Source organism: Paroedura picta, chromosome 14 (assembly GCF_049243985.1).
Source record: "Paroedura picta isolate Pp20150507F chromosome 14, Ppicta_v3.0, whole genome shotgun sequence".
In the NCBI taxonomy this organism is placed as follows: Eukaryota; Metazoa; Chordata; class Lepidosauria; order Squamata; family Gekkonidae; genus Paroedura; species Paroedura picta.
In genome coordinates, this window is record NC_135382.1 from 20621430 (window position 1) to 20647544 (window position 26115).

General features: G+C 44.8%; 1 protein-coding gene across 1 annotated transcript; it reads left to right on the top strand.

Annotated features, from left to right (window-relative positions):
* On the top strand, positions 1-23011 carry LOC143823384 (fatty acyl-CoA hydrolase precursor, medium chain-like). Its single transcript, XM_077309665.1, has 14 exons — positions 1-179; positions 4591-4795; positions 6082-6226; positions 7311-7444; positions 9510-9663; positions 12318-12422; positions 13220-13324; positions 15046-15081; positions 16752-16892; positions 16999-17079; positions 17778-17925; positions 19544-19675; positions 21817-21889; positions 22703-23011. Exons 1-14 carry the CDS (start codon positions 95-97, stop codon positions 22878-22880), a joined length of 1722 nt encoding a protein of 573 aa, XP_077165780.1. The 5' UTR covers positions 1-94; the 3' UTR covers positions 22881-23011.
* The last annotated feature ends 3104 nt before the right edge of the window (positions 23012-26115 follow it).

Here is a 26115-nt window from a genome sequence, read left to right on the forward strand (position 1 = left end):
CCATTGGAGCTCCTGTAGACGCACACCCCTGTCTGGAGACCTTTGTGCTCTTTAAAGCAGAGAAGCAAGCATTTCACCAGAGGCAGATTTGAAAATGTTGCCTGTCCGCAAATCCTGGCTGCTTTTTGGAGTACTGCTATGTGCCAAGTCCAGTGCTGGATCAACAACAGAGGGCCAAGGTAGCTTTTTTTGCTATTTGTGAGAAAATGTTATCAGGGCAATTAAAGGGAGCTGCTGTTCAGGCAGAGGCTTACATAATACCGTCCCTAACAAGACTTTTATGTTGCTCAGCTATTTGCTTCGTTTAACTGTACTGTGAGGCATCGCAAGAATGCGTCCTGCACTGCTTATCATGTGAGATTATGTATTGTCTGTTTTATACACTTCTGCCTGATAGCTGTGTTGAAAAGTGCGTGTCTGCTTAGGAATAAGCCCCTGTCCCACTTAACGAGACTTAGTTCTGAGTAAGCAGGCATAGGGTTGCACTGTTAGACTTGGTGTGATAGTGGGAAGAACGGCGGGAGAGCAAATAGAACAGGGGAGTTAACTGCAATGCTTCTCATAAAACGAAAATGGGAAATGAATGGAAATTAGTGAACAAGCAACTTTGAGGCCAGTGTCTAAAGGCAAAATTTGTTCTAGTCTTTTTGTCAAGCTGTAGAAGTGTGTGAATCAGCAAGCCAATATGAGGATCCTCTTAGTGTTTGTTTTTATATGTTTGTATTCCACTTCTCTCCACAACGGGGACCTAAAAACAGCTTAGAACATCGTTCTCCCCTGCTCCATTTTGTCCTCACGGCCACCAGCCTGCGAGGTAGGTGAGGTGGAGCATGAGTGACTGGCCTAAAGCAACCTTGCAGGACTTCTATGACAGTGGCAATTTGAACCCAGCTCTCCCAGATCCAACACCCCAACCATGACATCTCATTGGGGGATCCCAACCTTGTTCAGCCTGTGGAGACTCGTAGGGGACCATCACAAAATGGCTGTTGTGAAAGGCTGGGGCCAAGTATTTATTATTATTTATTATTTATTGTATTTATATGCCTCCCTCCCCAAAGGCTCAGGGTGGTTCACATGAAACAAGAAAATGATACAGGTAACATCATTTATAGTAACAACAAGGTGATAACAACAATAACAAACATAATAACAACAATAATATTAAAGAATGGTGGAAACTGCAAGGAGCCTCTGCTCAACTCTTACTGAGACCCAGTGGGTTGGGCAGATTCGTAGCCGTCGTAGTACGAGGGTGGAAGGGTTGGGGGCCAATTGGAAAAAATGTCTATTATCGGGTACTGAGACCATTCACAAAAGAAGAAGAAAAAGAAGAAGAAGAAGAAGAGTTGGTTCTTATATGCCACTTTTCCCTACCCAAAGGAGGTTCAAAGCAGCTTACAGTCGCTTTCCCTTTCCTCTCCCCACAACAGACACCGTGTGGGGTGGGTGAGGCTGAGAGAGCCCTGATATCACTGCTCGGTCAGAACAGCTTTATCAGTGCTGTGGTGAGCCCAAGGTCACCCAGCTGGTTGCATGTGGGGGAGTGCAGAATCGAACCTGGCAAACCAGATTAGAAGTCCGCACTCCTAACCACTACACCAAACTGGCTCTCGCAAAATATTGAGAAGCTGTGATGCAAGTATCTTCTTACCATGAAGTCAATGGTTTCTGGGTTCTCCTGCTCCATTGAGGTAGAAAAGGCCAAGATTGGTTCTTTGAGTTGGGGGAAAATGCTTTGGGGACAAGGCAAATGGATCTCAAGAAACCCACTGGTAGCATATTGGGGATCTTGTCCAATATTCTGTAGAATGAAAATTCACAAACAGACAAAAAAAAGTATATTCTGTTCAGTGATAGAGGATGGCAAGTCTTCCACTGTAAATAAAGTTGAAGAGGATTAATTTTTTTTTAACTTGGTGCAGCTTTTAGTTCCAGGATTCTTGTATATTGTGTAACACTACCCTGTCATGGCTTGCTGTCAGTGAAAGTGGTCAAGGCTGATAAATTAAATCTTGTCTGTTATATACCTGGACTATGGTACGTGCTGAGAGAAAAGGGAGGGTCTTTAAGCATGTCAGGCATTTTTAGGAACCTGGTTAAAGGAATGCTCCACAAAAGCCCCTGTGTGATGATGAATGGAATTGTTTAACATCATGTCATGTTCAAGCTGTTTGACATTCTTCCACATAAAGAATCTTTTCAGTGTGTCGGACATGAGGCACAACAGAATAATACCTCACTGTCCTGGGCCTCATGGGCTGGGAAGCTTTCCCACAAAAGCTCCTGTTGAGATGAACGGGACCGGGTAACAACATGGAAGGTTTGGCTGGGGACTGTCCCCTCACAAGCTGCCTGTCAGGGCTCACGGCCCTCATCAACAACTCAGCTGCTGCCAGCTCAAGAAGGGGCACTTTTACAGAGCAGTTCTGCAAGAATGAGCATACCTGTTTGCAGCTTTTTCCGACTTCACCTATAGAGAACAAACGGACCCGTGGGAAATTCAGGAGGGGGGGAGAGGGCAGGGCTGAATGAAGAGGAAGCTCTCCAGGGGAAGAAAGGGAATAATATGAGGGTGAAAATGTAGGGGCCAGATTGCTGTAGTAGTAGTTGCAGAAGAAGAAGAAGGTGTTTTTATACCCTGCTTTTCTCCACCACAAGAAGTCTCAAAAAGGCTTACAATCACCTTCCCTTCCCATCCTTACAACAGGCACCTTGTAAATGTAGGTGGTGCTTAGAGAGTTCTGTGACTGGCCAAAGGTCACCCATCTGGCTGCATGTGGTGGAGGCATGGAGAAACAAACCCGGTGCTTCAGATTAGAGTCTGCCTCTCTTAACCATTAAATCACACTGGCTGGATGCCATTTCACTCTTAGTCCCAGAGGTCCAAACCCGCTGTTCCTGAGCACAGGCACAGGCAGCTGCCAGTTGACCTCTTCAGTGTAAACAAGGCTCAGATTTCACCCCACCAAGCTCCTTGCCTGATCTATCAGATGGCTCTTGGATCTTGCAGCAAGAATCTGAGGAGACTGACTAGATTTCACACTCATGGGTCACCCTCTTAGGGTCAGGCACATTCCCTAATTGCAGGAGGAAACCGTGCATGTGCAAGCTTTGGGCAGAGAAAATGTTGGGCTTTTGTTTCATGCTTACTTTGCCCTGTGAACATTTGCCTTTAGCCCACTTCATTAAAACCTTCTCAGCCAGTTCCCCATTTCTTTGTTTCAAAAATGCTTCTCTCCTCCACGCCCTTCATGGAAACCAAGACTGCTAATGCTATTTACCGTATTTGAGATAATGTCGTGGAATTCAGGGTGTGTGGAAGGTGGTGTCAAAGAAGGAGGGCTATTGGAAATATGGAAGGGGGGGAAGCGGTCCAGGCTTAAGCATAAGTCAAGAATAAGCTGGTGCAAGAAAACAACACCTGTCTTCCTACATGTGCATCCATACATACCTGAAGAGAGGTAGGCTACAGCACCTTCAAATCAACATAAGTAACAAAGCAGCAATCTGGGCCATCCTTGATTCACTGTCAAAGTGCTTTTGCAGCTGGATTTTCTCATGCGGAACTGGGAAATTGACTTCTAAAGTGCATTGAGAGCGCATTGGCCAACATGTGCAGAATGGGCAGACCACTCACGCGGTCTGCACTGAGAGAATGGTTAGTGAACCGGTAATGATCTCTTTGGGAATTATTTTCTCAGCTGCTTTCTGTCGTATTTAAATACATTGGATTTACATTTTGAATTTATGAACATGACCCTACTAGACTTTGAACCTGGCCCTTCGGACTCAAGGGGCTTTTACTAAAGAGATCAGTTCCCCTGGAGAAAATGGCTGCTTGGGAGGGTGGACTCCATAGCATTATCCTCCACTGAGGTCCCTCCCTGCTCCAAATCCTGCCCACTCCCAGCTCCATCCCCAAAATCTCCAGGTATTTCCCGACCCAGAGCTGGCAACCCTAAACGGAAGAAGAGTTGGGTTTTATACCCCTCTTTTCACTGCCCAAAGGAGTCCCAAAGCAGCTTACAATCGCCTCTGCTTCCTTTTCCCACAACTGACACCCTGTGAGGTCAGTGGGACTGAGAGAGCCCTGACAGGACTGCTCTGTGAGAACAGCACTATCAGGACAGTGACAAGCCCAAGGTCACCCAGCTGGCTGCCTGTGGAGGAGCAGGGAATCCAACTGGGATCACCAGATCAGAAGCTGCCACTCTTAACTACTACACCACCCTGACTCACTTAAGTCTTTGAAGGTTCCCTGCTTGTTTATTTCTAATGTCTACTCCCCTCTGTCGAGGCCAGGACTTCTGTTCTTTCACATACAATGAAGAGGTGTGTTGTGTACAAAGCAAATTGCACTAGAAGAGCTCCTTGACTGCATTAGTCTTTATCGATGAAGCAGAAAAAGCGCAGGAGGAGAAATTTGGCTGGGCTTGTGCTTTCTTGTGCTGTGCTGAATGGTTGCCAGCTCGATGCAAAGTCCAGCCCTGCCTCTGGTTCTCTGCATGAAATTCTGCTGCATGTGGGTAGCAACAGCAAAGGTCCTCTGGCTCATACACTGATAACTGTTTTATCTTCATTGCACAGACCACAATCCTGCGCCTTCAGAAGTGCTCACTAAATACGGGCGGCTCCGAGGCCAGCAGGTCGTAATCAGTGGCATACAAAGACCTGTGAATGTTTTCCTTAGAATCCCCTTTGCAAAGCCACCAACTGGAAAACTGCGGTTTGCCCCGCCAGTACCAGCTGAACCATGGAGCGGTGTCAGAGATGCCACATCCTACCCAGCCATGTGAGTTCCAACTGGAGAATCTCTCAGGACTCTACAAGGAATGTTGGCAGAGTTTAAATGTGCAGAAGAGAAATGGGATGCTTAAAGAATAAAATAGATTTTATTCAGAAGAGAAACAACTCTGTGTAGAAAGGAGAGACCTAACTAGCTAGCTAGCTGCTGTCTGTAGTCATTCTTCTGTCCAACTGCTGTTCTGAAAGCAATCAGGGACAAAGTATGTTCAAAGGAACAGGAAGTCTGCAGTGAGCCAATCCAGATACAGGAGGAGACAATGTCATGGAAGTTCCTAATCTAAGTATGCTAGACAGATGTCTCCACCAATCCCCCCTGCAGGATATTGCTCAGTCATGCACCCTGCAGATCTTGCATATTTCAACAGAAAGAACCATGTGCTCTCATGGCAATGTTAGAAGGCTTGAAACTGCCCCAGGAAATTACTATTTGCCCCGCTGGGGAAATGTTCCATAGGGTGTAAAATTGAGGATACAAAAATAACACTGGGCAAGGGTTGTCAACCTCCAGGTAGGGGTTAGAGATCTCAGCAAGGGTCGTCAACCTCCAGGTAGGGGCTGGAGATCTCAGAAAAGGTCGTCAACCTCCAGGTAGGGGCAGGAGATCTCCCAGGATTAGAATGATCTCCAGATGACAGTTCCCCTGAAGAAAATGGCTGCTCTAGAGGGCGGTGTCTGTGGCATCATACCACAACCAGCTTGTTGCAGTGGTTAAGAGCAGCAGACTCTAATCTGGAGAACTGGATTTTATTCCCCACTCCTCCCCATGCAGTCAGCTTGGGTGACCTCCAAACATCCCAGGTATGGACTGTTATAGTTCCTGCTACCCAAGCAAGTAGTCTTGGCAGCCTTGTGCCACTAATAAGAATTCTTTTTAGAGGTTTTTTTTTAAATGATGGTTAGAGCCTCTTGTGGCACAGAGTGGTAAAGCAGCAGTCTGAAGCTCTGTCCATGAAGCTGGGAGTTCAATCCCAGCAGTCGGCTCAAGGTCAACTCAGCCTTCCATCGTTCCGAGGTCGGTAAAATGAGTACCCAGCTTGCTGCTGGGGGGTAAACGGTAATGACTGGGGAAGGCACTGGCAAACCACCCCGCATTGAGTCTGCCATGAAAACGCTAGAGGACGTCACCCCAAGAGTCAGACATGACCCAGTGCTTGCACAGGGGATACCTTTACCTTTACCTTTAAAGAGATGGTTGTGAGAGAACACGTTAGTCCCATTGCACCAAAAAAAACCCTACCTCATTATGACTGTGTTTTGCTTTGCTTTGCGAAGGTGTCTGCAGGACCCAGTGGCAGGAAAAGGTCTGTCTGATGCGTTTACTAACAGAAAGGAAAAGGTCTCTTTGACTATTTCTGAGGACTGCTTGTATTTAAATGTCTACACAGCGGCTCGTTCGGACATGAAAGCTAAGCTACCGGTAAGTATATGTCATGTGACTCTAAAGAGGCCTTTAGTTATTTCTTGATTCCATTTCTTGTTTCCACCCTCTCCTCGGTGATCCTAGCCTAATACTCTCCCATTATATTACTTGTATTTGTGTATTTGCTACCTTCTGCAACCCCCCCCCCCCCCCCCGGAAGGCAGAAGGCAGCTGACAGGATGAGGATTTTGTGTATCCCCTTTTGTATCCCCACTTTGCCATGGAAGTTCGCTGGGTGAGCTGGTCGGGAGGAAGGGAGGGAGGCAGGAACAATATTGTAAGCCCCTTTGTCTCCTTGCTGAGAGGGGAAATGGGTTATCATTGTTTAAGAAAGACACTGCTGTTAAAAATCTGCGTAACAGTGGTCCACAGTCCACCAACTGCTTCTGCAAGAAGATCCAAAAGAAAATGCTTGTTCAGTGTGAATAAAGTTACCCACGAGCACCTTGCAGAAGTCATCTAAGTAGGGGGCCCATTGAGCCTTCACTTTGAAGGCTGTTCCAAAGAAAGAGAGATGAATGTACATGGTGCAGACACATTGATCAGTGAAGATTCATATGGGCAGCATGCAAAGGATGTGAGATTGGGTTCTCCCTCTGAGGCAGGGTTCCCAGCTCTGGGTTGGGAAATACTTGGAAATTGGGGGGGGGCATAAAGAGGATGGGGGTTGAGCAGGGGAGGGGCTTAAGTAGGGTACTATACCATAGAGTTAACACTCCAAACAGCCATTTTCCCCAGGGGAAATGATTTCTGTTGAAATCCTGGGAGACCAGTTGAAATCCTGGGAGATTCCAGCCACCACCTGGAGGCTACAACAAAAACTGGGGTACACAGTTAATGGAAAATACCAGGGGGGAAAAGAGCTATGTAATTGTAACTCTGAAACTATAGTAAATAATGCTTCCAAAAGTGCAAACATAGTCATTTATAAAGCATCTTAGACAATCATAAAAACCAAACAATACCTGTGCAGGGGGATCCTGGTGGGGGCACATTCCCGTGTTCAGGATGCATTCTGATCCATTTTGGAGGCTGTGGAGAGCAAATGATTGCACACAAAACCATATGTTTTTATTTCTAGGTAATGGTTTGGATCCATGGAGGAGGTTTAGCGTTGGGTGCAGCGTCCACCTACGACGGGTCGGCGTTAGCGGCTTATGAAAATGTGGTGGTCGTCTCAATTCAATACCGGTTGGGCATCCTTGGTTTTTATAGGTAAAACATACTCCTTCCGAGTTTTTGAACCCACTACATTATATCTCAGCCCTGTAGTCTAAACATGCTGGTCCACTTTAGCCTTCCCTTGCCCCTCTCCCCCAAACTGGCCATGAGGACAACATCGAGTTTTATTGTGAGAACATCGGAAACTGTGCACATTGTGATGGGGGTGGCTTCCCAGTGTCAGTGCTGCACGTCCCTGTGGGATATTAGCTTGCTCTTCCCAATGAAGTCCGACACACAATCAGCTGTCCTGGGAACACACCCTTATGGTTGGTGGCTGGACCCCTCCCCACTTTGAGGGGAAGACTGCCTGCAAACACCCTTCTTCAAAACACCATCCACCCCTCACCTTCACATTGCCTGGTTGAAATATACACAATGGATGCCAGTTGCGACCAAATTGTGCCGTCTGCTTCCAAGCAGAAAATAGAACTGTGCAAACCAGCCAAATGCCACACTTACTGGAGCTGCCTGGATTCCTTGGATTAGATCATTGTGGCCTTGCAGGGGCTGACTAATTGCTGGCTTTTCCCTCCCGGCTCAAAATAGTAATGCATGTCTGCAGGACAATAGAGCTTCTAATGGTGTTGCAAATCACCCCTGACACCATCAACCCTTTCCTTCCCCTCTAACCCCCCAAATTAGGTAATTACTAACTGCCTGCCCCACCTAGTCAACGTCCTTTCCTACAATTGTCAAGAAACTTTTTGTTCCACTAAGGCAGCCTTTCTCAACTTGTTTATCATTGAGAAACCCATGAAATTTTCTTCAGGCTTTGACAAACTCCAGAAGGGGCACGATCGTGCAAAATATGGTTGGGAAGCATAGCTGTGTACATACCCACCTGGGACCCCTCCCCTTCATTCTCCCTCCAGGCCTAGCATTGGTCAATTTGGGGGGGGGGGCAGGTCAACATGACTATATTTGGTCACATCACCCGGTAAATGTTTAACAAATGTAAAAAAATATATTAAACATTAATTAGCTCCCGCCCATTTGGAAAACCCTGGTTGAGAAAGCCCACACTAAGGCAATGCAATCAGGACTTTTGCCTTTTTTCTCCGAGAGATTCATTAAGGATCCATCCCGGGGAAATCTCAGTTATTGTTCTTATTTTGATAAAGATCCGGGGTTTCGCCCAAGGTTTCTGCCCCAAATTGAACAAGGTCATCACATGCCTTACAGTTTCTTTATGACACACATGTAATCCCCTCAAGTACATTGTTTTAGGGGTTACCTTAGCCTGAGGATAAAGATTTTCTATTTACGTCAAACATCAGCACTCATCTCTGTGTGTGTTTCCTGGTATCAATATGCACATCCCTGCATGCTTGTAGGCTTCATCTCTCCCAGTTTCTCCCACTGATAGTTTCTCCCCACCATGACAGTAGCTATATTTTATACGCTCCTCCCTTATATTCCCCTCTCGCACCCTCTGAAGCCTGCTTTAAATTTCTTTCTTTTAAAAAAATGTCATTTCATTTATCTGTGTCTGGTTCATTGAGAGTTTCTAAGGAAATAACCGTGGTCTACGCTGGTGGAGATCCCATTGTTACCCCTCTTGCTAGCTAAATTCCCCAACTCAGTCTAATTTGGGTAACATCATTGTGGTAGCTTCTGTGGCCCACAGTGCTCTTTGGAGTCGCAGGCAGTTTATTTTTGGGGTGGAGACAGATACCATTAGACCTAGAAAGGAATGCTTGGTTCATTTATGACATCTTCATCCACCTTTGTGGACATTTGCCGCTATCCTGGAGCTCCTTCTCCGCGATATAGTTTCACAACGGATCTTTGAGGCAGGTTAGTATGAGTCACATTTGGCTCTGGCGCTGAAGGCTGCAGACTCCTCATCTAAATCAATGTTTGGAATCTGCAGTGGGAGGGATGAAGGTAAACAATCCGTTAGGCAACGGTCCATTTTCAACATGCACATATTTTAGATAAATGAAAGTATGCCATTTTTTCTCAATAAGAAGAATAAAAACATCTTTGTGGGGGCCTGATACTACTTCTTACCATTAGCTCTCTGAGAGACGAGTTATCGAGTTTCTCCTTCCAGTACTGCTGATGACGAAGCCCGTGGAAACTGGGGCCTTCTGGATCAAGTGGCAGCCCTCAAGTGGGTCCAGGAGAACATTGCAGACTTCGGAGGTGATCCAGGATCTGTTACTATATTTGGTGAATCTGCAGGTGGATTCAGCACTTGTGCCCTGGTAGGTTATAGATGATCACTAAAGAGTTGTTTTGTATTTTCTAAACATTTATATCTATATTTAGATGTATGTATGTATTTCTGGGCAACCCTGAAACATTCCATAATTATTTGGTTTGGAATTACTGGTATTTGTTATTCTTTCAGAAATAGTCATCTAGTTAAATTATTGTAAGATGGTCCTGGAGAATATTTTCTTCAAATGTTGTCGGTGAGGTTTTAGCCAATTGCTTTCAATAAGAAAAGGCCATTTGCAGGAAAGTCTCTTTACTGAAGGCAACAATGCAGACATCTACCTAGAAGCTTTGCTAAGACTAAACTTCTGCTGCCTGTTGCTCTGCCTTAACCTCCATGTTGCCCCAGCTCTCTCCACTGGTCCATTTGGGCATGAAGATTCCAGGATGCCACCTTTCATTAGCCAGAGAGACACAACCACCCATCAAGGCCATGATAGAGACAGTGGCACTAGGCAACAGGATAGGAATTTCCCCCACCAGCCAACTAACACATTACTGCTAGAATTCACACCTGGCATCTAAGATAATCAATTACATGGACAGAAAACAGAGCAAGGCAATAAAAGAACAAATGGCAAAATCAGGTATGATTTTGACATCAACTTTCGAAACTCCACGGGCTATAAAGAAAGTAAATAAGCATATCAACAATGCATAAAGTAAAACAGCCAACTGGGGCATTTTGGGTAGTAAAGAAGTTCTTATGTTCTCTCTTTGTCACTTTGTTAGTTGAATCTTAGAGACCTGCCCAGCTGCTTTGAGAGGGAGAGGATGGGGAACTATAATGTACCTGTCACCCTCCCCAACCCTGATTTCCAGCGCCTTGGAGCAGGAGGCATTTCCAGTTGGGGAAATGGCATAGAGGGGCAGTTAAGCAGGGCTGACACCTCTAGATGGCATCTAGAGATCCCCCACTTTAACAATGGATCTCTAAACAAGTAAGATCAGTTCCCCTGGAGAAAATGGCTGACTTGGAGGATGGACTCTGTGGCATTGTACCCAATTGAGGTCCCTCTGCTTCACAAACTCTGCCCATCCCATGATCCCCCCCCACCCCCAAACCTCCAGGTATTTCCCAACCCAGAGATGGCAACTCAAAATTAACCACCTCCCTTTGCCATCCGTGAGAACCAAATCGAGCTCCCCTCCCCACCCTCACATCAGCTCAGTTTCACATCTGGGGATTCCAACGCAGGTCCCCACAAATGGCAGCGGTCTCAGCCTGCCTTCCTCTCCCATCTGTGCCTGCTGGATCCAGGGCAAAAAGAATTTATCAAAGTTGGGAACAAGATCCAATGTTTGTTTTGCAAACACCTTGGCATAATTGCCCAATGTTGCTGTAGACTTTCAAAACCACAATCACTGGGTTGAAAACAAAAGCAATGGCTTATAACCTTTCTATCTCCAGGGACTGGTAGACCATTGCAGATAGGGATGCCAGTCCCCAGGTGGGACCTGGAGAAACCCCTGGAATTATAGTTCATCTCCAGGGGACAGAGATCCCCCTAAGCATTCTTTAGGATGCTTAGGGCTAATCCTGCGTTGAGCAGGGGGTTGGACTAGATGGCCTGTATGGCCCCTTCCAACTCTATGATTCTATGATTCTATGATTCTATGATTCTATGATTCTATGATTCTATGATTCTATGATCAGTTACCTTGGAGAAAATGGCTGATTTGGAGGGCGGAATCCATAGCATTCTACTCCACTGAGGTCCCTCCCTGCCTGAAATCTCTTCCACTCCCTGCTCCACCCCCCAAAGTCCCCAGGGATTTCCCAACCCAGAGCTGGCAACCCTAGCTGCAGAAGATTGAGAGGGAGATTGCTAAAGCCTGTTGGTCTAAGCTCTGTTACCCAAGAGTGCAAGTGAAAATGCACCTGGCCTTCTCCCAAATACTAATGCAAATACAGAGCCTTTATGGCATAACAGAAATGAAAAAATAAACCAAGAACAAAATACAGTCCCGGTGTGAAACCAAGTTTGCAAAATAAAACTGTTACAGACAATCGTGAACCGTTGGCAACTAAGATCTAAACTAAGATCAGTGCAATCGCACGGATCTTGACAGCGTCCTTCTCCTTCAGTGCTGTCTCAATACAGGATTTCACATCTAGATGGATGACATTAGTCTTGCATAAGGCAATCCTCCAAACTGGGTGACAACTTCCAAAATGAGGGCAGTCTAAGATTAAATGATCCAGTGTATGATCCACCCATGCAGGCACAGCCTTTGGGAAGCAGGGATCTTATTAAAGGCTGCCTGTCGCTAAGTGAGAAGGAAAGATGTCCATTCTGGCTAGCAAAAATCCTTTTCAAGAAACTGCATTGTCTAACATGAAAAGATAGGGATGTATTTCTCTATAGTCTGTTGTTATTCCCCAGTGCTTTGGCGAACATGAACTAACTGTCCCAGATCTCAAAAACTGAATGTCCACATCCTCCAGTGACCTTCTCCCTTTCCCCTTGGGTGTACATTGCAAAGAAAGTCAGGAATGTTATCTTGACTTTCAAGGAAATGTGTCTCTTACTGCATATCTTTTCACTGATGAAGAGAGGCTTCAAAATGATTGGGAAATGGGTACATGGTTATAGAAGAAAGGCTATCAGTGGTATATGTGCTTCCCTTCCCTTCTCAGGTCATCTCTCCACTGGCAAAAGGCTTGTTCCATAAAGCCATCTCTGAAAGCGGTGTCTGTACATTGAGTGGTCTCATGAACACCAATCCAGAAAAGCATGCTAAGGTAGGTTTTGGGAGGGAGTACTAGAATTGACATGGAAGCACCAGAATGAGGTGGGAAGAGCCTGTGAGTATCACAGGCTGCTTGAGGGTGGGGGCACCGAAGGCTAGGGGGGCATTGGGTATTTGCACCAGAAATGAAAGGAAAGAGTCTTCTTTTGCATGCGGTTTGAAAAACAGAAATGGACAATTTTGGGTACATAATATGAACTGTGGGAAGTGAAGACAGCATGGTAGAACCCAATTTTGTCAGATCTAGGAATCTAATCAGAGTTGGTGTTAAATCCATGGGTTCAGAAGTGGACACAGATTCTGGAATTGATTTGAGCACTTTATTATGATCCCGGCACGGTGCAAGAAGAACTGAAAGCCGAACCAACAATCCCCTAAAAAATCCCAACTTATGTTTATTTTTTATGATTTTATTGTATTATTTTATTTATATACATAAGCAAACAATGGATCTTCCCACCAGTGCGTGCTATTGGTCAGTTTTGGTTTAAACTAGCTGGACCTGGTAGAGGGGATCTGGCCATGCATTGGTCAATTACATTGTAAGCTACGATTGTAATGCATAGCATTATACGATATGGCATAATATCCTCTTGAGCTCCCTTCTCTCCCTGAACCTGCTTTCCCCAGGTTCCACTTCTCAGATCTCCAGGATTTTTCCAGCCTGGAATGGGGAACGCCTGTGCTGTTTCCATGACCTCTGATCCCTGTACCCTTTTATGGTGGATTTTGAGGCCATTGTTTTCCATCCCATTAAAACTGTGGTAACCGTCTTTCCCTCGGCTGCAGAAGATCGCAGAAGCTGCTAGCTGTAAGACATCAAGCTCCAGTGAGATGGTTCGTTGTCTCAAGGGGAAGACGGAAGATGAGATTTTGCAGATCATTTCCAAGATGGTAAACATGTTGCGATCGGGTGGTTTTCCATACAGCCTGCATGTCACGTACGACGCGGCCCTCTTGCCAAAAATGTCACTCTGTGTTAGGTTCTTGTTCCCCTCCTTACATTTTTGTCTCCCTGACACACTTTGTTGGCAGACGGAGGTGAAGAACGTGATGACCTCATTCTTTCATCCATTTTTAGCCCCCGTTTCTCTGCAAAGGGGACCTTACAATGTTTCTTCGTTTTTCCATTTTAACTCACAACGAACCTGTGAGGTAGGCTAGGCTGAGAGCACAGGTGGCCGGCCCAAGGTCACCCAATGAGCTTTCATAGCAGAGTGGGAATTCGAACCCGCGTCTCCAAAATCCTAGCCCACTATGCCACACTGGATCTTCTTTGCTGGTGCAGTTTAATTACCAGCGTTAATTACCAGGTGCTAACCAGCGTTTTATAAAACGAGGATATTATCACATAAACACTGAATATTATGCAACTGGCTATTCATGTCATTTCTGGCTTCATAATGGGTCGGTTTGAAAGTTTACTCCTACATATACACCTTCCCCAGTATCTGAAAGGCATGCTTGATATCGACTGTACTATACAGAATTTAACTCATGTTGTTTTAACTCAGTTGCATAGGTTCAGCTCACAAGTGACGTGCATGCCGGCACTTAGGAAGACGCCTGGACATTCCACACTGGGCAGTTTTCAGGGTGCCTACAGTTTGCACTGCTAAAGAGCTCTTCAGTTTGCAGCAGCTTGCCCAGCTGAAGAGCCCTCCAGGTGCCTTCTTTTTGCACTGCTTCAGAGCTCTGTTGGAGCCTGCAGTTGGCACTGCCAAACGACTCTGCAGATTTCCTTTGGAAAGATGCTGAGTTCTCTGCACCTGCTTTCCATTTGCACTTCAACTAAGTTCTTCATTTTGCGGTGCCGCAGAGCTCTGTAAACACAGTAGATGTTGCGGCATATTTGGGAGTGGGGGTAGGACAGTAAGGTAGGATTCCATTTTTGGCCACGTAGCTGTCTTGTAACATGTGGCGTCGTGAATACAAACATGGCTGGAAAATAACACAGGCTGGGCGATTTGGAGATTTCTGTTAACAGATCATTTATTTCCTGGATCACAGGAAACAAGTGAGAGAATTAATAATAGCAGGTTGGGCAGGACTGGCCATATTGTGTCACAGCAAACACCAACGAGCTTTGTGAAGCTTATAAGACCAGCATTTATTCTGGCAGAAGCTTTGCAGAAACTGGAACCTTCTTGGTCAGGTTATCCTATTGTTGCCTACATAAAGTGAGAAAAAAATGTAAACGCTGGGGAGATGAAGCAAAAGTACAGGCTCTGATATTTCTATGCCAAACTCAAATGCAAGTTAAACCACCGTGAAACCATGGTCTTCTTTAGTGAGTCCAAAATGAATGGAATTAATCTTGGAATCACCGGGAAGTCTCCCTTTGAAATTATTTTTGTCGAATGAAGGTGATTTATTATTCCAGGTAGCATCCCTGAAGTATTTCTGGGGTCCCTTGGATACTTTTCAGAATGCCAAAGCAAAAAATGCTTCTTACTAGAGATGGGAGGTTCTGTCCTTTAGGAATTTCCCTATGGACAGTGATGCTCTTGTTCAACTCTCCTTTTTGTGGGATTTGTGTGGGGAAATTCTGGGAGGACTGTCTCTATAGCTGTAAAAAAAAGAGTTTCCTATTGTGATTTCTCTTGCCATTCCAGGACGCCTCCAGACACAATCTGGATGAAAGTGAAAGAGTAAGCACATCTCTGCTGACCTTTGATCAGTCCACGGGTCTATTTGGGAAGAGATCAATTCTCCACATAATTTTCTCCTAAAGCCAATTTGAGGAAAAGTGTGCTTGAGGAAATGAACCTTTAAAGATGGGGAAAGGTGCATTTGTTTTTGGACTATGCTGATGGCGGCAGTAGCTGTCCAGTAGCGATGTGAACTTGTCATTTTTCAAACAGCAGGCCAAAAGCAGGTGAGATTGTTTAGGGAATTATAGTGGACCCTCAAGAAAGGTGAACAACAAGGTTGTGTAAGTTGACAGATCTGTGGCTATCTGCTTAAATGTTTGTTTAAATGTCTCATTCAAAATCCTTTATTTCAAAGGGGAGGAAAGTTAAATTTTATTTTTTAAACTCTTGAAAATCTCCCTGGAGAAGTGAGGCAGTAAGAGTTCCAAATTCCAAAAGATGGAAAGACAGACATGGGACAAAGGCTGGTTCCCAACCCAAGAGACTTCCACTGCTTTGGATTAAGGACTCTACCAAGGTGGCCCACAGTGTGCGTTTGGGAGGGGGGTGTTGCCATGAGACTGATGACATCTCATGGCAGTGGGTAGTGGGTAGAAAAGTCCCACAGATTTGCAGGCCCTGATTGTTCTTGCCTTCTGAGGTGTCTGGGCACCAGCAGCTGTCCAAAATCCACCTAGCTGCACATGCCACCCACCTATGTTTCCCAACTCTCTCCTTTCTGCCTAATTTCAGTTCAGCCACTGCCACCACATGGCCTTTGTAAGAACTACCTGTTGAGAGTCTTATGGTTCCCAACTTCCCTTCCCTGCACTGGCAATCTATGGCCTTATCTCATGCCTGTATCTCCCACTACCCTTTGTCTGGGTTCCATGGGGACAGCTTACTGAACCTGTGCATCTTTGGGGAACTTTCCAACTGACTGCACTCCTTGTGCACTCAGTTTAAAATAGTATGCCTGGAACGGTGGAGATCTATGTGGTACAGAGAACCACAAGTAAAAGTTATTAAACATTTATTTAAAAGAAAATGCCCACATACATACTCGGCACAGCAACAGACTGAGCAAAGAATCCAAAAGAAAAGTGTAAACAGGCAATTCCTCTGTTCTTGCCCTAGCTGATGTTAATCTAATACATTTCTCCACAGGTTGTTCTAGGAATTGACATACATTATGGTTTTAACCATAGAATGTTCAGCAATTCCTAGAACTAGAAGAGTTGGTTTTTATGCCCCACTTTTCACTACTAGAAGGAGTCTCAAAGTGGCTTGCAATTGCCTTCCCTTCCTCTCCCCTCACAGGGTGCCTGATGTGGGGAGAGGAAAGGAAGGCGATTGTAAGCCACTTTGAGCCTCCTTCAGTTAGTGAAAAGCGGGATATAAAAACCACTCTTCTTTGTACTGCAGAGAGGCTGGTGGGGCAGTTCCTCAAGCCACAGATTTTCCTGTTTCTCACTACCCAAGGATCTTGGGGGCTGGGGTTGTGTTGGAACATTGGGCGGAACATGTGTCTGCAAATCTGCATCACTCTCTGCATGATTTTGTTTATATTAACTGGGACAGCAGTTTTGCTAAAAAGTAGATTCTGGAGAGGCAGCATTTTTAAAAGTCCCTTGCAAAGGCTACAACTTGAGCTGATGTTCCTAAAATTTTTCCTTTTTTTATTTCAGTTTGCTGTGTTTTCCTATGCTGTTGTAGATGGTGTGTTTTTCCCCAAATGGCCAAAAGATCTACTAGAAGAGAAAACATTCAGTAACGTGCCCTACATAATTGGGCTCAATAACCATGAGTCTGGATGGCTTATTCCGCATGTAAGATATTTCTCTTGCTTTTAATGCCACCCCTTAAGCCTGTTTTCCTTTTGAGAAACCTACCTGCGCTTCCTGCACTGTTCACTTCCTGTATCCACTGTTCTAGATGCTGAAGTTTCCAGATTTCACAAGAGGCCTAGACAGAACAACAGTCAATGCTATCATCCGTGGCTTAAACCAATTCACGGTGAGAAGGCTTAATTTGATGTTTACAGCCATCCTCGTTTTCATCCTGGCCCCAATTGTCATTTAACTTTCTGCCTATTTAATATTTGCAAGGGAGAGGTGGGTGGGAGAAACAGATGGCAAGCTAAGAGGTCCCGAGAGATTGACGACGGCCTGCTGGTGGAGTCTAAAGGGAGATTGCCCTGCCCTTTCTGAGGTTCTAAAACACTGGCTGCTACTGGAGACCCCCATGAAGGGGCATGGGGAAAGGAATGCTGGGATTTTCAGCAGAAGGGGATCATAGGGTCTGGAGCTAGTTGCAGAGTTTGAGGAGTCCCAGATGGACAGTTCCCAGTCCCCCACCCATATCTAGCCCCAGCCACTCATGCCCTCATTCTCTCCCCTCCACCTGCTCTTGTCAGCTGACAAGCATTCCTTCTGCCCATCAGATCACAGACTTTCCCCCAGTGGTGCCAGGAAGTGCATGTAGCAGAAAGCAAGGGTTGAGGAGAGCTAGCAAGTGAGTGGGTGTGCTGGGTGTGGCAGAAGTTGCCCTGTCAGAAGCACTGGACTGGGGCAGCTTGCATAGCTCAGGGTATGCCGATAGGGTCTATCACTTACTTGTACCGACTGAACCTCTGGGCTGCAGAGCAAGCAATCCTCTGGTGATAACAGTAGACTGACCAAGGATGCTACATGATTTTTATTTGCCCATGGCAGAGCGTTGCCCCCGAACATGCTCAGATCATTAGCGATGAATATCTGAAGGATATTGAGGACCCCATACAACTCCGAGACCAGCTTTTTGATATCATAGGAGACGTGGTCTTCCTTGCTCCCTCCATTCAAACAGCGAGATACCACAAAGGTGAGCATCTGTCACAACAGCTTGCACTGGGAATGGTACTCCTGAGATCCACAAGATCAGGAGTGGCTCACAGACATGCCTCGCTGCAAAGATGAGGACTTGAAGCTCAGCTGCTCGGCAGACAATCTATTCTTCAAAAAACCTGGTGGCAGGAGTGGGATCCAACAAAGGATCGCCTAACGCAATAAAGCTTATTGGGCCACTGGGGGCCCATCATTCTTTCTCATCTCAGCCTTCTTCAGGCTTTCTCAACCAGGGTTTCATGAAACCCTGGGGTTTCTTGGCAGCCCTGGAAGGGTTTCCTGAATGGGTGTGAGTTCATTACTTTTTAATATATTGTTAAAATTTGTTAAACATGTATTGGGTGATATGATCATATATGGTCATCTCGACCCACCACTCTCAAAATGGCCAGTGATGGGCCTGTAGGGGGCGGGGAGGGGCTCCGGGTTGGCATGCACAAAATTGTGCTTCCCGACTATATTCTGCATGACCTCACCACTTCTAGGGGTTCTCGAAACCTGAAGAATGTTTCAGGGGTTTCTCAGTGGTAAAGAAGTTGAGAAAGGCTGGCCTAATGCATGGAGTTATTATAATGTGAAGGCGGGGGGCACAATATCATAAGTTGCTTTGGGTTCCTATTGAGAAGAAAAGTGGGGTATAAATATTGAAATTAATAAAGACAAGATCAAGAGTGAACCCATGGCGATGGCTGCAAATGAACTGCAGTAAAGTTAGGCAATGCAGGGTCAGCTGGATGACCAACCAGAAAGTTGACATCACCTAGGAGAAAGATGGGAGTGTTGCCAGAGAGGAATAAGATAAAACAGGTAGGCTGAATGAAAGATTGTGTGCAAGGAGCAATACAAGACTGCAGCCCAGAGCTGCCAAGGGGAGGGGAAGCCTGTTGAATTTATTTTGAAGGTTGTCAAAACACCATGGAGATTAGGGTGGACCTTGGAAGTGTCAGAATTTGGAAAGTAGACGGTCGCCATGGTGGTCTGCAGGGCAAGGTTTGTGGGACATGCAAAGTCTTCTGGTGTGTCGGATGAGCAGAGCCAGGTGTTAAGAAGACCAAGGACTGATAGATTTTGGGGATTTGAAGAAGAGGAGAAGAAGAGTTTTTCCCTACCCAAAGGAGGCTCAAAGTGGCTTACAGTCGCCTTCCCATTCTTCTCCCCACAACAGACACCCTGTGGGGTGGGTGAGGCTGAGAGAGCGCTGATATCACTGCCCAGTCAGAACAGTTTTATCAGTGCCGTGGCGAGACCAAGGTAACCCAGCTGGCTGCATGTGGGGGAGCGCAGAATAGAACCTGGCATGCCAGATTAGAAGTCCGCACTCCTAACCACTACACCAAACTGGCTCTCCAGAGAGAATTTGCTGTCTCTCCAGAGAGAACCTGGTAGATAAAACCAATGCTGTCAGACAACCAACTTAAAATAAAGTAGCCAGAAGGGCTGAGAGGAGACAGTCATGGGGAGAGTCTGCTTCCTGGGTGAGGGATGGGGAGTTCCGGAAGGGACACAGTCAAGGGAGAGGCAACAGAAAGGGGTGAGACTGTGTCCTGCTTGGGTAGAATCCAGTTGCAAAGACGAAATCCTCTTCCCTTGTCCAGATGCCGGCTATCCAGTCTACGTGTATGAATTCCAGCATCAGCCGAGCTCACATCGGGCTCTCAGGCCAGACTTTGTTAAAGCGGATCATGGGGATGAAATTGGCTTTGTTTTTGGAAGGCCCTTTTTAGCAGGTGAGTTGGTGCGGTGTGGTGGTTAGAGCATTATAGACCCGGAGACCTGGGGCCATTCCGCATACACTGGATAGTGCAGTTTCAGTGTGCTTTTGCAGCTAGATTTTCCTGTGAAGAACAGGAAAATCTACTTCGAAAGTGCACTGAAAGCGCATTATCTTGCATGTGCAGAATGGGCCCTGGAGCTCAACCAGATCTCGGCTCTGCCATGAAGCTCATTGGGCATCCTCAAACTGTTTCTCTTCTCACAGATCCTGTGGCAGTGGCTGGAATTGTATTTTAATTTGTGCACAAAAGTAAGAGATGGGAATGCCTTGTCACTCTTTTTACAGAACCATAGCCACTATACAAGAGCTACATAGGGACCTTATATCCATAAAGGTTCTGCTGGATGGTGACAGTTTTTTTGCTTATGCATCTTGGAAGGTCTGGGCTCATGTACATGCAAGTTGTTTGTCCCAGCTTTGGTGGTAATGGGAGCAAGCTCTTTTCCCTCTTCCCCACAACATTTTGGTGCTCCTGTGTACTTCCTGTCTTGCCCCCATATTTCCTGCAATCTTGTCCAAACCCACTTTGCTGCAGTGACCTGGGTACAATGGTAGCCAAGCCAGAATGGCCCCCTTATAGTCAGGACAGCCTGGACCTTCCTGATCCAATCCCTTTTGGCACCACTTCTCACCCTTATTCTTAATACCACCTGAGCATTTTTTTAAAATCTGCAAATGATATATCATTACAGTGTTATACATTACGGCTCACCAGCATCTATGGCCCTCCCCCACAGTCACCTCCACAGAGAGATACCCAGTTGAGAGATATAAGTATTAAGTTCTGATATGTCAGTTCTTATAGGTATAGACCTATAGGAGGCTGCTGTGACTATAACTGAATTGCTGATGATTACTTATGTTTTTACTATGATTTAGACTGCGAATGCTATTTTATTGGTGTTAAAGTATTGTTAATTTTTACTGTATGTAAACTGCCCTGCACCCTATGGGAGGGCAGGATAGAAATTTAATAAATAATAATAATTATTGTCATTATTACAATCTGGCTTTCAAGTTCTCAAATTCCTAGCTTCCATTAAAAAGGAAGGAGAAAACCCTCTAGCTCTTTCTGCTGCTGATTACCCGTCATTTCACAACGGTACAAATGAAAAGACTGTAGAAGCCACGCAAATACACAATTCAAAACCTGTTTTCTGCCATTTTTTAAAGAAAGGAATTACAATGAATCCACGGTGTCACTGAGTGTAACTTGTTTACAAATGCACTGTAATAAACAGAAAATGGGAAATTATTCTGTATTCTGGGTAGCACGTTCATGTTAATTGTAGACATTCTACCTGTTTCAGTTTGTTTCAGTTTAGTCCTTGTCATGAGCCATCTAACATATTTTTCGTATTGGGGTAGAAGAGTTTGGAGGAAGAGTCCTTGGAGAATGGTTGGAACCCCTCCATTATCCTTTAAGACAGGGGTAGTCAAACTGCAGCCCTCCAGATGTCCATGGACTACAATTCCCAGAAGCCCCTGCCAGCGAATGCTGGCAGGGGCTTCTGGGAATTGTAGTCCATGGACATCTGGAGGGCCACAGTTTGACTACCCCTGCAGATCATTAGTTTACCCACATTGTCCAGCATCCAGATGCTCACATTTAAATTTGGATGCTCTCTGTGCAGTATGACATTCCAATATGCCAGGTTTTATAGGTGTCGTCACGCTGAATTTCAGCCATTAAGATTTTATATCCTGATGCTACACAGAATTTTCACAAGACAAGTTACATGCAGGTGTTTTCCACATGGGGACAGATTTGTGTGGTTTCCCTATTGCTGCTGCAACTGGAACAAATTGTGGGTAGAACACAGCCATATTTTTAAATATTCCATTGAATAAAAATGTCCGTCATGTAGTAAAGGAGCACCATCAAGGAGAAAAGTTTGGCATAGAGTTTTTTAGATTCTTTTTTTTGGGGGGGGGGATTAAAAAAAAAGGTCTACCCCATCTACAATTGGAAACAGAACGATCCAGAAATCTGCCATCCCATTTTCTATGGTATGTAGATCATCTGTCGATTGTTGAACATCTGGTCTGTCTGTAACTTTTGCTGATGCTGTTGCTTTCTGCTTTGCTTTGCAGGTGATGCTACCGCAGAAGAGGAAAACCTTAGCAGAACGGTTATGAAATACTGGGCTAATTTTGCTCGCACTGGGTAAGAATACAGTTATGGTGGAAAAACAAGACAATTCAAAGTGAAAACCAAGCCAAAAATTACAAAAACCCATAGCAATAATGGACACAAAATGTTTGGGCTGCAATAGAACTGAAGCTGGACTGGACCTTGTCTTGTCTGCTTTCTCTTTGCAGCACTTTTGGTTCCAGCCCAATCCCAGAAGAGTGGGAGCTCTGCCTTTCTGTTTTGAGAGGCTCTGGTAAAATTTGAGGAGGAAAGTAGTGTGACAGGAGGGGTCTTGGCTCAATGGCAGAGCATCTGCTTGGCATGTAGAAGGCCACCAGCTCAATTCGCAGCATCTCCATCTAAAGGGAGGAGGGTAGGCAGTGAGGTGAAGAACCTCTGCAGGAGACCCTGGAGAGCTAGACAATACTGACCATGATGGACCAGAGGTCGGATTCAGTATAAGGCAGCTTCATGTGCTCAATTTTGAGAACTGCCTTCCTCAACAGGGCTCGTAAATGCTTCAAACATTGGCAATCATACAGCAAATTTTAGCTCCCAGGGAGGAATCAAGGCTGGTTAAAAACAGATACACCAGTTGTAAAACAGTCTCAAAGCAGCCTCGTTCCGTCCAGCCCACATTTAAAACCAACAATTCTGCATGTTTGATGCATGGCCTGGTACATCTGCTCTCCAAATGCAGAAGCTCAGTTCAAACCACCCCTGAAGAATCCACTGTCGTTTCTCTTTTATTTTATGGCAGTCATTACCCCTTTCTCCCCAGAGTGCAGCTGTAATCGTCAGGACAGAGGTAGTGGCAAACTAATCCTCCTTGCTTAATGCTCTTAGGGACCCCAACGGTGATGGTCTGCCGACGTGGCCCAAGTACAACCACAAGGAGCAATACCTGGAAATCAACTTAAAGCAAAAGGCTGCACAGAAGCTAAAAGAGAATAAAGTTGTCTTCTGGACCAAGACCTTGCCTGAAAAAATAGCTGAAAGCAGAGGGATGCACACAGAGTTTTAAGCCCGCAGTGGCGTCAAGCCATTTTGCTATTGAGAAGGGGAAATTAATTACTTTGTTTCAGTGGCTTGTTTGTGGTTTCAGAAAACTTTTCTCTTGATTTGGAATGTTGGTCAATAAACTGGACAAATAACCCCGACTGTCTTAATTACTACAGGCATTCCTTGTCAAATTCACTGCAAACCAAGTTTGCTGCCCTGTCTACGAAATATGTGTTAGACTAAGGAAGGCATAAATCCAATGAGACAGACCAGGAGCCATTTTTCTACAATAAAAGCCATTTTCAGAAGGGAAACAAGGGGAAATTTTCTGCTGTTCCATCCAGCCAAAACGAAGATAGAGCTTGGCTAGAACTTGAGACTAAGATAACACAGAAGTTCAACAGGTAGAGTTCTTGCAAACAAACCACATAGAGACATGCAAGCAATAGGAATCACTGTAAAAAATTCCTCACAGGGGAAATGGGGGGTTGTTTATAAGACTAGGAATAAGAAGAATGGTAGTTTTATATACATACATCTCTAATACACCTTAAAGATTTCAACAAACGCCTTGAGGAGATGGACAGAGAAATATAGGACAAAAAGAAACCTCACTTAAGTCATCACAATAGCTTAGATGCATCTTGGATTTTCTAACGTAAATCAGACAGGCTCTTTGGGAAGCAAGAACAGCAGGTTAACAATTAGCAGGATTCAGGATGCCAGCTTATTTAAGCATCAGGAACCAGGCCAGAGAGAGAAACCTTTGCCAGCTGAGATAGATTTAAAATTTTTAAAAACGTTCTAAAGGAAAACCTTTGATTTCCCACAGAAGGATGAAAAAATAAAGTTTATTTAAAGGAATTTAAGTTTCTTTGAAAGACTTCATGACCAGGCAGCTGTTGATAGAGTCTGAACAGAAAGGAGAAAGTTTGGGGACATATCTGAATATTGACCAGCAGACAGGTCTCTTTCTCCATCTTTGGTTGACATAGCTTGGTGATGTATTTTGAATGCTGCTTACATGTCACCATGAATCATGCAGCTATGCAATGGCATATAGATTAATGATATATACGCTTACATATAATAAATTCTTATGTTACTGCACAATATACACTATAGCATCCATTACTGCTAGTAACCAAGATCTCCAGAAGGGATAGTTTTTTGGGAAACTAAGGAATAAGAACAATTGTCAGAGAAGGTTTTCCTACAATGGGTGCTGTCAAGAGACAGGACACATCAACAGCCCTAGGCTAAAGTAGAAGCAAGTTTAGGAACGGTTCCAGCACAGGACATCTTGGCCCAGTAGAACTGGGGTGTCCTTGATAAGAGGAAGTCCAGACAGGACACACATGTTTTTCATGACCATGCAATAATTTTTGCCGATAATGATATGTCATCAAATGGATAGAAATCCAAGAGTAGTTGTAAGAATCTGATTGGGTTAGAAGAGGGGGCTGAGGAGCCAAAAACCATATAGGAATAGGAGAATATCCAATGAGAATCAGGCAGAGAAGGTCCAAAACCTCTCTCCCTCACTTCCCGTCTTTCAGGTATTCATCTGAAGGAGAACCTCATGGAGGCTTGGCCTTTTCCTACCAGGCTCCCTTTGTATCAACTTTGAATGGGCTCCACTACCGTTTTCGGATTGGTGAGATTCATATGCTGCTTGCTGTGTTCTTATGCTGCTTTTCATGATCTGTGCTACTTTAAGTAAAATAAATGTTTCAGTACATACAAGGTTAAGCTAAGCTATATGCTCTCAATGTATCTTTCTGTGCTGTGTTCTGGAAATTCCGAATGTGATTAAAAGAGAAAATCCCTGTTAGAGCTTATGTACTAATAAAATCCCATTAGGTCTATGAACCTGTCATCCAAGTTCTTTCTTTTCCTGGAAGTATCTTTCCCAGAGTAAGAATCAAAAAATCCCTCTCGCCTGGAAATAACGCAGGAATGGAAAGTTTTCCATCTATCTTTTCTTCACTTCTACGTCTTTCAAGGAACTTGTAGTAGACCCCTGCCTGATACTAGAGGTGTGCAAAAACAACTGGTATTTTTCAGTCACGAGTATATTGAACAAAAAAAGAAGTATTTTCTGATATTCTTGAATCCTGATACCAGTATGTTATTTGCATTTGGAATTTTTTGGAACCTTAAATTTTTTGGTCCTATTATACCCTAAGGGGTTAATTATGGTCAATGGTCCCTAATGGATATAATGGAAAATTGATCTGGGGGTATCTGGAAATCTGGGAGGGGGGTGTTTTGAGGCAGAGGCACCAAATGTTCAATATATCTGCTGGTGCCTCTCACCCCAAAACCCTCATGTTTAAAAAAGATTGGACCACAGGATCCAATTCTATAAGCCCCAAAAGATGCCCCCGTCCTCCATTGATTTCAATGGAGGGGAAGAGTTTTAAGGTGACTGCATTTTTTCCAAGTAGTGAGTTCACTTAGACGGCATTTAAAGGAACTGCAATCCCTTTAAGCACCCTTTAAACTCTAAAAAAGTCTGGAATATTTTGAGGATTTTTCAGGCCTGGCCATTTTGGATAGCAAAAAAATATCAAAATCTAGCTAAAATAATAGCTAGGAAATACTGATAAGGTATTTTTCTTTTTCTTTTTCTTTCTATTTTGGATGTAGCCAAATACACCCCCCCCACACACACACCTGAGACAGCAGGGACATTCTCCATGTGGAAGCCCCTGTGCCACTGCCCTGCGTTGGCAATAACACCAATATGGGAGCTTTGGAAGGGAAGCATTGCTATGTGGAATAGCCTGTTGTGATTTCAAAATTAAAATGAGTACCCGGCTTGCTGGGGGGTAAACGGTCATGACTGGGGAAGGCACTGGCAAACCACCCCGTATTGAGTCTGCCATGAAAACGCTAGAGGGCGTCACCCCAAGGGTTAGACATGACCCAGTACTTGCACAGGGGATACCTTTACCTTTACCTTTTTTAGACTGAGCAGACAGAGGACATCGATCATTAAGCAGAAAGCACCATCTCTGCTCTTGGGTTCCTCTTGTACTCTGAATGGAACTTCAGGTGATAAACTGAGACTTCCATATTATCATATTATACTTAATCATTAATAAAAACAGAGTAAAAGTTGTCACATAGCTTATATGAAACCCATTTTTGGAAGACACTGTGGGTTTTGTGAACCAACAGTACAGGATGAAGTTTTTAGAAAGAAATCAATGGAGCACCCATGCTATGTACTAACAGCACTCCCTTCTGGT